General features: G+C 29.6%; 1 protein-coding gene across 1 annotated transcript in view; it reads right to left on the bottom strand.

The window, feature by feature from the left end:
* LOC129972136 (CD109 antigen-like) overlaps positions 1-17493 on the bottom strand; it is a 159267-nt gene that overhangs the window by 15360 nt on the left and 126414 nt on the right. The window contains exons 13-27 of the mRNA XM_056086145.1: positions 16064-16180; positions 15908-15970; positions 13756-13944; positions 11446-11595; positions 10727-10867; positions 8923-8971; positions 7036-7149; positions 6846-6951; positions 5540-5657; positions 5326-5439; positions 4498-4614; positions 4012-4140; positions 2332-2500; positions 1922-2110; positions 1684-1762 (exon numbers count right to left, since the gene is read on the bottom strand). Of these exons, the coding sequence (XP_055942120.1) occupies positions 1684-1762; positions 1922-2110; positions 2332-2500; positions 4012-4140; positions 4498-4614; positions 5326-5439; positions 5540-5657; positions 6846-6951; positions 7036-7149; positions 8923-8971; positions 10727-10867; positions 11446-11595; positions 13756-13944; positions 15908-15970; positions 16064-16180 (1844 nt within the window). The remainder of the gene's footprint in view (positions 1-1683; positions 1763-1921; positions 2111-2331; positions 2501-4011; positions 4141-4497; positions 4615-5325; positions 5440-5539; positions 5658-6845; positions 6952-7035; positions 7150-8922; positions 8972-10726; positions 10868-11445; positions 11596-13755; positions 13945-15907; positions 15971-16063; positions 16181-17493) is intronic.

A 17493-nucleotide genomic window follows, 5' to 3' on the forward strand; every position in this document is an offset into this window, starting at 1 on the left:
CCAAATAGAATGTACAAAGAAGTTCTATTCACCCACCAACCCATCTCATTTCTCTTAAAAATGGGAAGAGTCATATGGCAGGCAATTTTTGATGATTTTTCTGGTGCTTATGAGTTTTCCTAGGAAACAAAACTTGGCTATTCCCATGGTATATCTGGAGGTCATTAATGTTCATGTAAAATAACATTTTGTGAAATCAGTCCAAGCGTTGTAACGGATTCTATCATTTCTATCATAAGTTTTCCCAATAAAGGATCGATAGTGAAGATTCATCCCCCCCCCCCATATTTCCCAAACATGGTGGGTGTCAGTAAGCAGGAAATTCTTACTGACATGTTCGGTAGTCAAAAATTTTCATATAAAACAAAAATTAGCGAATTCAATGGCATATCTAGAGGTCATTAACGCTCATATGATATAACACTTTTTGAAATCAGTCCAGACGTTTGGATCAAACTCTACCGCTTGTTTCTACCGAATCTACAGTGAAGTTTCGTTTTTTCCCCATATCATTCAAAAATGGAGGGTGTCAATGCAGGCAATTCTTAATGATATATCTAGTGTCCACAAATTTTCATATGAAACAAAAATTGGCGATATCGCACCAGGATTGCTGTTTCATTGATTTTTCATATTATTTTAAATATAGAGATGAGAATGAGATAAAGTTCTAATGCTTGCTGTTATCCATACTATATATATATATATATATATATATATATATATATATATATAAAATTATTTGTTAAGTAAATTTACAGTATGTACAATGTACATGGCAGAAAAATTGCTGGTGGGGCAAAAAATTTAAGTTTTTCCCTCCTGACTAACTGCGTCCCTTCTTTGTTTTGTTTGTATGTCTGAAAATATCACATTTCATTTTACAATGTTGAAGCGAAAGTTTTAACTCAAAAAGAAAGGTATTTAAGTCTATAATTATCACATTTTTTAAACTTAATTTATGCTTAGTACTACTGATGGTAACAATTTGTTTCATACATGCATAAACCCCATTTAAAACAAAAAATAATTTTTAAAGCTTCCAAGAAATGAAAATAAAAAATAATGAAATCACTCGTTAAAAAATAGAGTTAAAACAGTGTGAAAAAAAAATTAGAATTCAAAATAAACTTATATAATGCAAGGGGTCAAAGTTCGTCCTTTTTCCTCAAAAACAGTCCTTGAACAAATTTCAGTAGAATAAATATAAACTTATATTAAGTACGGCTGGAAAAAGGAAGACAGTAAATCTAACTATTTACATATCATTTCTGCTCTTAACTCCATCAAAAGTCTTTAAGGTCAAATTTGATTGAAATTTGACCTCATTTGAGGATATCGGAAACGTTGGCCACAAATGCCTGAATCTTCACAGCGATTATGACGAAAAATAATATATTTCTTCGTAAAAAATTCATTTTGTTTTCTACACTTGAATTTCTTATGGCTCAACGGAGATTTCCAAATAGCACAAGATATTGTACGATACTTGTTCGATATTCTGAATGCTGATCAATATTGTGAAGATATTGTGATAATGTTCTTGAGCATTTAATAGGGGTTGGAAAAGGGGTTAATAATTTAATTAGGGCTGGAAAAAAGGAAGGTCTTTATATTTCAATTTAGTCAGTAATAATGATCTCAAGAATTAGTTTATGACAAAAGCCTAAATTGAAAACATACCAAACACTTGGCCTGGATTTGTAACGGAATGGGACGAAAGAGCCATCATCTAGTTGATAACTGAGTTGACGTTGGTAGCCTGTAAAAGCATTAAAAATATCTACATTACTCAATAATTCTTATTAAAACTATTATAGCTTATCATTTACATCTAGATCTAGGATATATATTAATTTTTAATGGAATGTTAGCATTAAACAGCCAAGTGAAATAAATCTTTCGATGAAGGGCAACATACCAATATTCAAATGCCTGAACGCTTGCTTTTCAATTTCGGACTGCCTTTGGCCTGTCAAGCGGAGATACAGGAGGGTGTATAAATTAGCTGCAAAATTATACATATTTTGTTCACCACACCAGGATGGCTTGCGGAGTAGAGTACTTGCATTGACAGGCATAGTTGCAAATGCTGGACCAACGACATCACCTGAGGGGAAAAAAGAAAACATCAGATTACTTCATTGGTTTCAGAAAAAGTTTACATGAAAAAAAAAAAAGATTAGTAAAACACTTTACAAATCAGAAGGAAAAAAAATATGTTCTGAAATTCAAAGCATCGATGTGAGCGTAACAAATTAAAACAAAATATCAGAAAAGACATATTAAGTTTTTCGTATATATGAAATTACAATGTTGAAGATAGCTTACCCACAACAGACACCTGGGCTCTATTAGATCCAAACATATATAACCTCTCTTGCCTATAGGGTACAATAGGAGATTCTGTGATGTTCGTGTCCAAGTATTTTATAAGATAAGCCCCTTGGCTTAAATCTAACTGAACTGTAGTATGACGATATTGCGGTATTCCATCAGCCTGAAATAAAATGGGATTAGAAATTGATATTATTAATGACAATGCCCTATTAGCACAAAATGTTCAAAAATATTGTTATGATATCTATACGATGTTGCCCGTCATTCAGAATGTCGGATAACATCGTAGAGAAATTGCACAATATCTTAATATATAATAGGGTAATAATAAAGTTTATGAAGAAATGATGCTTTTAAGAAATGCAAAACCAGTAATGAAATAAATATTATTTTTTTCAAATTGTTACAAATTTAAACTAATAATATAATATTTTCCCTTTATTTAATCGGAAAAAAAAATCATAATGATAACCGGAGGGGGTGGTCTTCACAGAACTTTCTCGCATCCTCTGTAATAAAGCTATTATCTTCTCTCCCTCATAAAATTACGGACTTTGGATAAGGCCACGAACGCCTTGCATGGTACTGGTGAATAGTAGCTACGAGATATTGATCTTTGGAGAGAATGCAGTACTTCTGCTGAATCGATGATGAGATCTTTAATGATTTTTTTCAGGGAGGGGAAGGGATTTAATACCTGCCATGCGGCTAATAATACCCAAAAATCGAATTTGTATTTTAGATGCGTTTTGTTCTAATCGAATGAAATTAAATTTTCACAGAATCACTTTTTATTCTCAATATAACAAACCAAATTTCCTCCCTTTTAAGTCACACTGATTTTTAATTATCGCATTTACATGTTTTTGAAAGCACAGACCAACAGACGGTCGACCCCTTGACGCATTTAATTCCAAATTTAATAAATATCCAAACTTTAGATGTTAAATCTGCGTACCAAATTCTATCCATCTAGCTCATGTTGTATGGCAGTTAGCGTGATAAATTATATTCGGACATCGGACACTGATCGATTTCAATTAAAATCCAAAATGAATTGAAATATAGAAATCTACAAATTGGGTGTAAGGACCATATAAAAATTACGACCGTCTAGTTCAAAGCGTTATTAGTTATCTTTGTTGCAGACGGACATAATGCTAAAAATGTGCTTTCGAATTCTGAAAGGTTTGAAACGTGGAGATTCGTCAAAACTTCCGAGTTAATTTTTTTTTTTTTTTTTTTTTGACAATTAGAACAGTTTTTCTGTATTTAGTAGGAGTGAAATTAAAAAAAATATTCAAATTAAATAAGTTTCCAAAATTAGTTGTAATATTTTATCATAGATATTTTTCTGTAATATCAATATATATGAAATGTTGATGTACGACGAAGAACAGAAACTATTCTTTCCATTCCACCTGATTCAGACAGCTTCACTGAACATATTTACAGCTGCATTTCCTTCAGCGCTCAGTTAATTAATATAGATGCAAAAACTCGAAACTAGAAATGCTCGAAAGAAAACTCGTCGCATCACTCAAAATACCAACTTTTTTGACATCTATATTTTTCTGTATTATTTTTCACATTATCGGACTTGAAAAAAAATGTTCAAGTTTATAATATCAGTAATAAAGAATTGTGTTGAATAATATAGAATAAACTTACTTCTACATGCAGTTTTCTCGTGACAACATGTTTAGCCACCTGTGATTTTGTCATTATATTTACTTCTATATCTCCTAAACGAGTTGGAACGATCGGCATGTATACTTCAACGGCTTTCCCAGGTTTTATCTAAGAATATAAGCTTTATATTAGACGTCATGTAACCACAGAGCTTATTCATACTAATATACAAATCGCAAGCATATGTGGAGGAACTTCTACAAAATGCTTAATTTTTACTCATAAATTTGTCAAATTTATTTTGAAAAAAAATTAATAGAATAAAAACATTATTCTATAAATTATTCAGGTGAAAACCATGTCATCAATAAGATTTTTTCTAGTTAAATTTAATGTTTGTTTTAAACTCGCCAAATGAAATAAAGAATCATAATTAATTATTTAATTAAGACTAATACTTTTCCTCAGAAAAAATCAGATTAATGATTAGAAAACGGCTATAAGGACCTTAAGTAGATTACTCACAAAAACTAAATGCTGGTGTTCTCCAAATGAAGTTCTGGGATTATAAGACTCCACTCTACCAAACGATTCCACATGAACAAATTTATAATCTGGCGAATTGGCAACAACTATGAGCGCCTATAAAAAATATTTAAAATATAGAATAAAATAAAATATACTCAGAAATACAGTTGCAAGTTTTTAAATATATAATAAACATGAAATTTTACAGCATTGATACTATATAATAATAAAATTAATAATCTGAATAAATCTGAAGGGAAATATATGAATGTTTTTTACTTTTTTTTTTACAATCAAAGATGGATTGTTAGCCTTCGAAACTTGAACAAAAGCAATATTTTCTCCTATTTGTATCCCATGTCACTACGCACATTAAGCTAATCGGAGAATTGATTCAAGTTGTTTTGAACTTAAACGTAAACAATCCACAGCGGTGTTTCGATTAGAAATTTTATTAAATAACGTTATAGAGAAATATGCAGAAAAAAATACAGTAAGAAGACTTTATAATATAAGCTTCTATAAGTAAAATCTGTACTTTCTATAAGTATAATTAACTGTTTATAAAATTGAATAACTTTACAAACAAAAATGTTTACTCAGATTCATAGATTATTGAATCAACATTCGTTTTAAGTTTATAAAATACATATTAAAGGAGTTTTATTTTCTGAAATCTCGCTGTAATCTTGATTCAATATGAAATAATAAGAAAATTCATTAAAAAAATTCAAGTATAAAGAAATTTTAGGCAATGAGATATAGTCGGTATCCAATAAAATAGTTTTAAAAATTACTGTAAGCTCAAAAAATGACAGCCATTACCTCTATTTCGTAAAACATATAGTTGAAGACGCTAATTCGAATTCCAATCTGTTCTCCTTGCATGCTTTTTGTAGGCATTTCGACATTCATATAAAATGGTCTGACACTTGAAAACTGTTGGGTAATACATGAAATATGTTAGCATTTTAAGGAAAAATAAGTAAAAGCTCAGAAAGTAACTCATTTGAAGAAAGTATTTATTGTTAAATTTTACTTCAATAGATTTGTCTTGAATTCCAAATCCATCAATAGTATTCATTCCGAACGCTTGCACCATCCAGCGAGTTGGAATTTCGGGTACAGGAACGTTGAAAATGTAATAACCAAGAGGGCTGCGGAACATAAAAGATTTCATTAAAATTTATTCATTCAATCAAATATGACGACTACTTTAAGAATGATTACAACATGGCAAAGTAAATCTACATAGCACAGTACGAAATCTGATGAAAAAGTGTTCGCAATAAGCGGTAAATGAAATACTGGTTCAGAGTCACTTTGTTACTCAGATTAGAATTTTGAGAGACATATCATTGTTTCAGATTGATTTTATGAAATTTAATTACAATGTTACAAATTTCATCATCTTTTTAATAGCCATTCTTAAGATCTTAATAAGTTTTTTTTTGTTATTGTTGTTGACACCTTCTTGATATTAACCAACAGATGCTTTGGCCAAGACCACTTCTGTTGAAACTACACATGAAGATAAAGCAATGGATTATTCTGAAATCTCCTCAATTAAAAGCAATGGAAACAAAGGATTTTTGGAAATATCCATTCCAGTAATTGAAGCAATGAAGGATTTCTTCAATCCAAAAGTGAAATTACTAGAAAATAGCAGACGATTCCCTCGAGATTTATTATTGAAATATATCAATGCGCTTTCGTCCCAGTAGAACGGGCAGCGTTTTCGAGAACAACATTGGTATAAAGCTGACTAGGTATCTCCGTTCCACATTTTTTACTGTTTCTTTTCTTCCTTTTTATCAAAGACGAATTTTAAAGGATACGATTTTATTCATTGAATTTTTGAGAACTATCAATTTCGTGGAGATGGTCTAGCAGAGCTACATGAACCGAGAATAATCACAACTACAATATTTTCTAAAATTCTTTTAATATTTTTAAGATTAAACTTCTTCATATCTCAATGGTATCTCTATGATTTGTTGATTATATTGTTCGATGAAATTTAAATATAATTTTGTGAGGCTTTTTTTTTTCCTTTTGCAATGCGTTATTCTTTATTTCTTTATTTTTTTTTAATGTATTTCATGTATCATTGTGGTTTCTATATTATGTAGTGCTGTAATCTGATTTTTTTTTTCTGCAATGCACGTTCTTAAGCAAATAAATAAAAAATAAACTAAAAATTCCTTCTAAAGTTTAAGATATAATAATGTAAATATGTAATAATATATATTATGTAACTTTATATAAAAAAATTCGAAAACCACATGTAAATCTAAAAGTCAAAAGATATAAATACAGATTATATATTTTAAGAAGACTCTCACCCGATATTAATATCATGCCATAGCCAAGAATTGTCATACAATCGTTGAATGCGATTGATTCGGTTCATTTTAAAATGCTTTAATCTCAAATCATCATATTCGGGACCTATGAAATGAAACAATGTGTATTAAGATATAGCATTTTTTATTGCTACATAATTCACAACACAGAAAAGTATTCTGAACTCACATCCAGCTTCGTCCATTCCGTCAGAGCAGTCTTTGAAACCGTCGCATTGTTTTTCATATCTATAGCATTTTCCATCAAGACAAGTAAAATAACCTAAGGTTTCATTGCAGTAATCTGTGAAAAAAAATTCTTATTTAATCGTAATTTACAATTATTTGCTAATTTTAAAATAGAGAAAAAACAATAAAATTTTATTCGACAGATAAATGCTTAACATTATTTACAAAAGAATGATGCAAAGACTTGAAAAAGAATTTGAATAATTTAAAATCCTATTATACATATTATAGAACGTAAAACACGACTTCATAATGTTAAATATCATAACCTCAAATGGGGATCCATAAAATATTGTTATGATCATTAACATTCTTATAAGACTTTTCATTCACCATTTTTTTTTTTTTTTTGAAAAATTGCAATAAAAAAACAATCTTGAATTTCAAAAGCAAATATATATTTCTACGCATGAAAATCATTTTAATTTAAAATAGTTCGTTGAAATTTGTTGAACAATTGCTGATAATTAAATTCTCTTTGAATTATTATTAACAAGTACTTTATTTTCTTATTTATTTTTCTACTTTGAAGCTAAGGTGGGTTTTTTCTAACAAAAAAATATATTTGACAATTACGTAGGTTTTTTGTGAAAAAAGTTTTCGAAAATATTTGTCAAAAATAAAAAACACCAAGCGGCAACGATTAGAGGGAATAGGATACTATCCCTAACACATTTTATGCATACTGTTTTCATCATTTTACAAATTTTAAATTAGAAGTTAGAAAAAAAGAATCAATTGTCAATTGATTATCAATAACTAATCAACTGTCACAAATCAATATCTTTCCCCAATTTTCTCAGAAATAGTTATATTTATATCATTTACATAAAAAAACATATTTTATAGCTGCATCAAAAACTTATATTTATTATTATTATACACTTATATTTACAAAAATTCTATTTATATTATTTCACCAAAAACTTATATTTATTTATTTGCTTATATTTATTATTATTATACACTTATATTTACAAAAATTATATTTATATTATTTCATCAAAAACTTATATTTATTTATTTACTTATATTTATTATTATTATACATTTATATTTACAAAAATTATATTTATATTATTTCATCAAAAACTTATATTTATTTTTTTACTTATATTTGTTATTATTATACACTTATATTTACAAAAATTATATTTATATTATTTCATCAAAAACTTATATTTATTTTTTTACTTATATTTATTATTATTATACACTTATATTTACAAAAATTATATTTATATTATTTCATCAAAAACTTATATTTTATAGCTAATTAATCTTCTCCCTATATTCTCTCTTAAGTTACCTATAAATTCTGCTCCACATAGACTTATAACTCCCAATCACTGCCACTGTGTCCTAATATGTATGTTTGGCGCAGTTTGATCAAAAATGGTTCTAGCGCCAATAAACTCCATCAACCAACCAACCAACCTAATATAAAACGAAATCCACAATAATAGATTCGTTCTATCAAATTCAGTTTTTGTAACGCAGTTTGTGATTTTCAAGCTATCAGAGCAAATATTTTATAGCAAATTAAAATTGATATATGTTTTATATGAATTTAATCTAAATATGTGAAAGTATGACGATAGTTATTAATTTAGTAATTAAAAAAGCGGATGAGACTTTTAAAGGGAAAATTTTCACACTATTTGAAGACATATTTAATAAGAAATGAAAATATGTATACTTTATATACATCGTTAATTTACTTGGAATTCTAGAGTTTTGAATAAAGTGGAACGAAGATAGTTAATAAAAAAATCTAATGAAGCTTTTAAGAAACATAAAACTAGAAAAAACATAAGCAATAAGTTACCAGGTCTTCTTGTAACGTTTGCATCAGTGAAAACAATAAGCCCAGCAAACTAAAAAGAAATGTTAAAAAAATTATTAGTTGAAAAAATTATAAAAAAAAAAGTTTATTTAAGTACAAATAGAAATCTCACTGATTTAGAAACATTAATTTCATTTGAATTTTGAAAATATTAAGATAATTTATAAGAGAACTGAAGATGATGTATATGAAAAGTAAGAAAAAAATTAATTACTAATTCAAACAATAGGTTTGAAATAACAATAGCTAAGATATTATTTTCTTTCCCCACGGAGGTAAGAGGATTATTTAAAGTAGATTCGAACTTTTTAGTCCAAAACATTGTAATATGTTGTTAATGCAGTAGTCTTGATTCCTTCTTATTTTATTTTATTTTCAAAATTTATTTTTAACTATATAGGAATGATAATGTACGTTTCACAAAAATGTATTTCATATCGTCTCAATGTTTGTGAGTACAAATCCAGAAATTAAAACAATGAAAAGTATTGTTTCAAAATAAATATATTTTTTTAAATTATTGATAAATCGACAGCTTTATTTTTGAATTTAAAAAGAAGTGTATAAATGGATTTCGCATAATAATATGATTTTAATTCTCTGTGAAATTACTGAGGTAATATGATAAAATTTTAAATTAATTGTTAACTTAAAGCGATTTTGAATAATTAAATAAAAATTTGGAGTAAATGGAATGTTTTGGAAATCTTTCTTCAGTGAGTACCCAAGTAGAAACTTTGTACCAAATTAAGCAACTCTCAACTGTTTTCCCTGTAGAAGAAAGTAATGCATTTCAAAACCCGCCGTGGCCAAAGACCGCACAAAAAGAACTAATGAGGCTACACTTTATAATCATGTCCTTTGCATTGCAAAAACAGGCTAATCACCACACCAACAGCCACCCAGACGTTCTCCTGCAGCAAAATCTACATAAATACTGCCAACAAATACAACAAATATATTTTTTTTTTTAGATTACCCTACATTTAAAATTTTTTTTGAAATATAAATTAATTTAGAAATTAAACAATAAAGCTATCAAATCAGTTCCATGGGCAATTACTCAATAATAATGTTTTTCATTGAGTCTCTAATCCTGAAATTTTGAGTTAATAGAACGTTATAATTGCCCTCCCACAGAAAATTTTTGTCATGCATTTTCCCCCAGAATGCAAATACAAGAACAAAAGGCATTTAACGCCATTATTTTTTCGTAGTTTTAATTAATGAATTTATATTCACAAGTATTACGATATAAACCAGTTAACAGAGGAATTGATTTCGTCAATTTATTTCTTAAATCCCCCCCCTTTTTTTTAAAGTTAAATGATGACACTTATACAAATTGAATGTACTACAAATGGTTGTATAGTAAATTTTTAAAAAAATTGTAATATAGCGAAGAAGATTTTATTTTTATTAGATAAAAAATTACACATTGATCTCGCTGAAATATAGATTTAAATTGATGTACATCCGCGTTACACGTCACACTAAACTGGTTAATAAATTTCTGAATGCATTATTAAAAGCGAAAAAATCTATCATAGATATATAGTTAAAAAAAACTAGATGAATAAGTTATCATGAAATATTATCATGTAATCTTCTTTAAATTTTCTAAGCAGTACATCTCTCCATATATAAGTTAAAATGTAGCAAAAAAAAAAAAAAATACTATATACATTTTATTCTGATTAAAATTATTTTTTTAAAAAAAATTGCTATGAAAGCTGAATTTGTTTAAATTAATAATTTCTGAGAATATTGCATGGAAGTGGCCTACGTCTAAAGTGGAAGCGGCATCAACACCGTATGTCGCTGCAGGATAGTGGACAACGTCTTCCAAATTCCCTTCTTTAGACATCCAGATGTGAGTCAGAGTTCCGTTCGTTCCTTCGTCGAAGAGGCTCATCTTTCTCAAAACCTGAAACAGGAAGGGAAGTACTATTTAATAAATGTTCGAAAAGCTCTAAAATCATTAGTTACACAGTACATAACTAAGCAACAGATTTTTTTTTCTTTTGTGCCAATCAAATTCATGGTCAAACTGAAATGTATTTGTGTCAGAATTCCAGAAGGTACGTAATCGAGATTCTATAGAAATAAAGATTTGCTGTGCATAAAAACCTGGTACTAGTCGTATCTCTTCTGAATGAACTGGTCTTTCGTTGGTTAAGGTGAGAAGGTTAGTTAAGTTTAGGGTAGTTTTATTTATAATTACGTCCCGTTTGAAAGCAACACTAGGGCTATTTTGGGACGGACCTCGTAATTTTGAACCGTGGTCAGATGACGAGGACGACACCTGAGTTGCATTATGCATTTATTTCAATTTGAGCTGCATTTATTTCAATTTATTTTTAACGCATTTATTTCAATCGTTCAGAAATGTTCTTCGAAGCTTACTTGTTTCAGACAAGCCATCACAATTTCATTTTTTACCCCTTCTGTCATCAAAGTTTAACATTAGAAAATTCTATTTTATAAATATGGAACATAACTTACTTCTGCATGGCTGAATTCGTTTCCTCCTTTCATATCATATAGCGCTTTGTCCAGAGCAGCTATTCCAACATATGATGACGGTCTTCCGACCACAACCACTTCAATCGTATCGCCCGTCTTGTCCTTTTTGTTGTTCAGTGTGACGGTAAACTGTAAATACAAACATTATTTCATTACTATACTAAATGTCACTAATTAATATAATTCATGTAAAAGAAATAACATATCATTTTTATACATTAATAAAAAACGAAATAAAAAAAGGATTGGATATTGTGTTGTTATGAATCTGTAATACGGCTTTTCTGTAATATCAATCTCATTGATGAAAAAGAGAGATTTACATTTCTTAATGAATGATGAATGGATGCAAAGTCAATGATTCTCCTAAACTTTGACTACAAAAATGACAGTTCTAGAAAATGCAACAATTTTAGTAATATCACCATTATGATTCACGATCCTTCTCTGATAGAAAATCTATATAAACGAGACAGAGCTACAGAGAGTCAGTCAAGCGAATTTTCTTTCGAAATGTTAAACGCCGAACGAGCTCTCTAGCTGTATTCCGTGCGTAGTCTACTTATGTTGTGAGTTTGTACAAGTGCTGTTCTCTGTGTATGCTTGTTGTGCTTTTCCCGTGTTCCGTTTTTTCTAATAAAATAAAATGTCTTTTTTGTTAATTCGATCGTAATACGAAATAATAAGTTCTAACACAAAAATAAAATTTCTAATTACGTTTTAAAAATAGCTTCCTAATCATTCGAACTCCAGTTTCACTGTAATTTTAATTTCTGAGATGCGCATGCTATTATTTTTCTCACCCAACCAAAATGCTGCTATGTTGACAAATCCTTTTCTGAAGCTATATAAGCTCAGAATACTTTCTCACCATTTCACTTTCCTGCTTTCTGCCTTTCTATTCGGTACATTGCATCACCATCTGCATTGCTTGGACTAAAAAAACTCTTGACAACAGATAAAAACTTTATTTTCTTGAGATTATTAATAAAATGGCGTTAAAAAACTCCACGACTGCTTGTGGTTACTTTAAAAATAGGTCAACTATAGAAAGTAAATCAATTTTACGTCGGAATATACGTCTAGGAACAATATGTCTGTGCATTAGAGAAATTGTTTACTCCAAAATGAATTAGATATTTTATTAATATTTATTCTAATCGGAGAAGTAATGAAAATTAGATGAATATTATAGCTTTCTTGAGTAGGCAGATACATAGGTTAGTGCCCAGGACAAGTATCAAGTAGGGTATTTCTATTGAGATAGATCAGTAAACAAATGTATGCGCCCTCATGAAATGTTTACACAAAAAATATCCCGTGTTCTCTCGAAAAACTTATAAGACACCTTTTTATCTTTTTGAAAGTTGTTGATAATAGGGTTTTTCCCCATAGATGTATGGCTATCATGTTCACGCAATTCTTCTTCAATGCCTTTCATAAAAGACTTTTAGAAGTGATGACTTATCATCGATATACTGAGGTTAGGTTAGGTGAGTTATATTAACGTCCAGTTTGAAGCAACACTAGGCTATTTTGGGACGGACCTCGTAATCTTGAACCGTGGTCAGATGACGAGGACGACACCTGAGCTGGCACCCCCCTCTCCTCACCACGCCACACCAGCGGGTCGATATAGTAAAGTTCGCTATTTCTAAATCTTTCAGTAATATCTGTAATTCGAAATTTAAATTCATGCTTGAAATTCGGATTATTTAAATAATAACATGATATGCCGGTGATACAACGATACTATAGCCATATCCCTCAATTTTTGCTTCAGAGCAACATTATAAGTCTTGACAGACACTGATCAAGTTTAGTTTAGTTATATTAACGTCCCGTTTGAAGCAAAACTAGAGCTATTTTAGGACGGACTTCGTAATTTTGAACCACGGTCAGATGACGAGGACGACACCTGAGCTGACACCCGCCACTCCACACCACACCAGCGGGAGGACGTTTGGTCAGAACGGATTTAACGTGCAACAGACCCCCTTACACGACGGTTCTTTGGTGGAATCGGGTCTCGAACCTGAAACCCTCCGATTCCGAAGCCGAGACCTTACCACCAGGCCACCGCGGCCCACTATTAAGTGGATGTAGCCTTCATTTTGTACTAGCAAACTAGAACATTGACCTAATACATCAATTTATAAAAGATGTGCTGTTTGGGGTATAATTTTTAGCATAGTAAAACATATTACTAATGTATTATCATTTTTATAAAAAAAAAATAGAGCATAGTAGCAAAAAAAAAAAAAAAAAAACAATAATTTACGAACTTACGTTATTTCGGGAAATGCCATCTACTGGGAATGTCAGGCTGTCTACCACCACTTCTCCTTCCCTCGCTACGCTGTAGACGACGATGGTCGAGGTGGGTGCCATCTCAGGAGACAGAGAGACAGCAAATGTCTTGATACTGGACGACATCGTCTCTTGACCAGCAAGGAGAATGATACCTTTCGATACTAGCTGTGATTTAAATAATAATTTGTATCTTTAATTTAAAAAAAGGCAAAGTATAATGATGTCAGTATGAAACATAAAACAAATATGTGCCGTTTAAATAGGCTTGAACGAAATAGGCACTGAATTACAATTTTCCTTTATGCAACTTTTTCAATGCATTAAAGAAAAATTTTTAAAAAAATGATTAGTATAAATGCGTGAAAATTCATTAAATATTTTAATTAATTCTTTTCATGTTTTTAAGTCCTTATGAAGAAAGGTAATACTTTATCTCAGAAAAGAAAGAGTTGTTTAAATCTTAAAATAATTGGGAATTATTTGACAATTACAGTGTATAAATACTTCAATATACATTGTTAATGTCAAGAGAGTTTTTCATTTATTGTGAAAAACAAATTATACCTTGGGATGTTTCCCAAATTGAAGGAAAAAAAACTAAGAATTAATATAATGCCATTTATTATAATAAGCAATCGTAATGGATTGTTTCAATACAGCTCTAAGAGAATTTCTTTCAATCTTTAAGAAGTACATCAACTAGAAATTCTATTAATTTTTCCAAAACTAGTCGTATATTTTTAAAGTAACTTAAGTAAGCAAATTTAAGTTAATATTCAGTTAAGTTAATAAATTAATTCCAGTATATCAATTAGAAATTCTATGAATTTTACCAAAATGAAATCGCATATTTTTAGAGAAATCACTAATCTAATTTTATTTAAGAATCCGAAAACTCCATGGTATACATGTAATATAATTTTGGCAGTTACGTGGCCAAAAGGAGGAGGCTTTTTGAATAAACTTAGAATGAATGACTTAGTTTATGAATGACTTAGAACTTTGAATGAATGACTTAGTTTATCTAGGGAGGCATAATTTTTACACAGGAACAAAGGCCACAAGCGTTTGTTCGCACTAGAAGACAAGAGCGAAAGTGACAGAATTTTTCCCTTCAGTTTGTTTATTACGTGATTCTCATAGGGATTTCTTTGACACATGTCGACTTAGGAAAGGGAATCTTATCTTTCAATGAAAGCATAGCTGTTAAGGATTTTTACCCCTTCGCTTATGACGTGAGGAACAAAGAAATCAGCAATTCTTTAACAGCGTACTAGAAATAATTACATTTAAAAAAGTGTGATTTGGATCCGAAAATAAGTGAATATTTTAGAATGAAGTTAACAATTCATAATTTAAGATAAAAATCAGAAAATTAATTAAGATTTAAGTTAAATTAAGTGTATTGCTGTTTCTGATGGCACTTGCCATGGACAACCCTGCTGATCTCGAATTCACTGATTTTAAGCCGGGAGAGAGAGTTTCTTGTTTTTAGTAGTGCCAACTAGAGCCTGGATTTTGCTACTCACGTATCGGATTCGCTAGCACAGCCCCTTTTTGCAGGGGGACACATTCACACATCTCACTGATAGAGCGCAGAAGAAGAACAACCATGCCCGAACCAGGACTTGAACCCAGGACGCCCAAGTCACGGGGAAGACGCGCTACCCCTATGCCAGGACGCCGGCACAAGTTAAGTGTTATCATTACATATATATGATTCTACTAAACATATCAATATAAAAAAATCCTTTTATCCTGAATTCGCTTTTATACCGTTTACAACCTTACTTATAAACAGCTACAGAAAATATTTATTTCATTAATTATTTATATATATATATATATATATATATATATATATATATATATATATATATATATATATATATATATATATATATATATATATATATATATATATATATATATATATATATATTATATATTTCATTTATATATAATATTTATTTCATTAAGTGAAACATTTTATAACTCAAGATTTTCAACATTTTAATAATCATTTGAAGAATATTTTAAATAAAGTATCATTATTTAATTATCTACTTTTTTTTAACATCCCGCTTCAAAAATATTTTTCTTCAACATAAAAATATAGCAAACTTACCACATATGAAAATGTTTCCACATAATAATTTGCCCTTACATGAAAAATGATGTATTCGCCCACCTATAAAGTATTAAAACACAGTGTAGTAAGAAAAATTATTGAATTCATAATAATTTTAATTAAATACTTAGAAAAAGAGAGAAAAATTATTACCCTGGGTGTTCGAGTACTGGTCGTCACCTGAAGATGCCTGTTAGTCTCAGAGAAGGAGCCATACACTTTCAAAAGCGCTTTCGCTTGCTCTGATGTATAATCGTCAAAATAGTACGCCTAAACCAAAATATACAATTATGTGAGAAATGTTATTTTATAGAAATTGTTCCTACATGTATGAATCAAAATCAAGTTATAAAATCGATTACATTATATTTGATGAAAAATAAAATTTTGGTGTTAATTAAATTTTAATAAAAAAGAAATTATGCATTTTAAAACAAAAATAGCAAATAGATTCTTGTTAGATTCCTTCAAAAAAATTAACAAAGATGGCGATATGTTGCAAAAAGTAAAGTTGGGCGTGCTTAACAAAGTGATATTTCGTATTAGGAATGCAAAAGTATCAGGTACATGGAACTGATACAAAGCAGAAGTATCAAGATACCGATAAATACTCAATTGATATTCTATTGATACCGATAAATAATTTAATCCAATTCGTTCATTTTCGGTCAGATGATACTGACCAAAGCATCAGGTAGAGTTGAGTTGGCTGATCAATTTAATACCTTGTATCAAGTAGAGTTAATTCAGTTTAAGTTACATTAATGTTTGGGAACAACAGGAAAGCTATTTGGGGACGGATTTTGAAATTTTGAACCGTGATCAGATGACGAGGACGACACCTAAGCTGGTACCTTCTTCGTCAAACTTCCGAACCACACATACGGGAGAGACATTTAGCCTATCACATCAGATTTTAAACGTGCACCTGGCACTATATATGTCATATCTTAAATGAAATGTGTCTCAAACTGGAACCTTAGGCTCTGAAGCAGAATTCTTATCAGTAGGCCCGGGGGGTCAATAGCAGATAGAAAGAATATTACACAACCGGTGTCTGCCGTTCCGCTTCTACTATATAATCAGTACGCATTTTCCTACCACTGATGCACATTATATCTTGCCATTATTAGAAATTAAGTATTTCTTAATTTTCTTTCAATATTTGCTTATACAAAATTGGCGGGGTATTCTGTGAATAATTTAACGCATCTTTCCTTCGAAATAAATAGATAATCCAAATACAATTATTATCAACAAAATAAATTGATCACAAATAAAAAAAATAATGTTGTCACGAATAAAATTTTGATTATAACAATTCAAAATGTATACTTAAAAAGAGCATATTTATATTTTTAAGTCTAAATGTAAGATGAAGTACTCAAAAACCAACGAAAATTGAACCAATATTTTAAGTTTCATAAAATACTTTACTTTTTTTTATTACACTTTAAACAACACCGTACAAAATTAAAATTAATCAATTAAAGTTATAAAGAGCATTTTAGATAGAAATATCAAATTTTAAAGTAATATATATTAATAGATAAATGTATACATATAGATAGAAAAGGGATCAA

Source organism: Argiope bruennichi, chromosome 6 (genome assembly GCF_947563725.1).
Source record: "Argiope bruennichi chromosome 6, qqArgBrue1.1, whole genome shotgun sequence".
Lineage (NCBI taxonomy): Eukaryota > Metazoa > Arthropoda > Arachnida > Araneae > Araneidae > Argiope > Argiope bruennichi.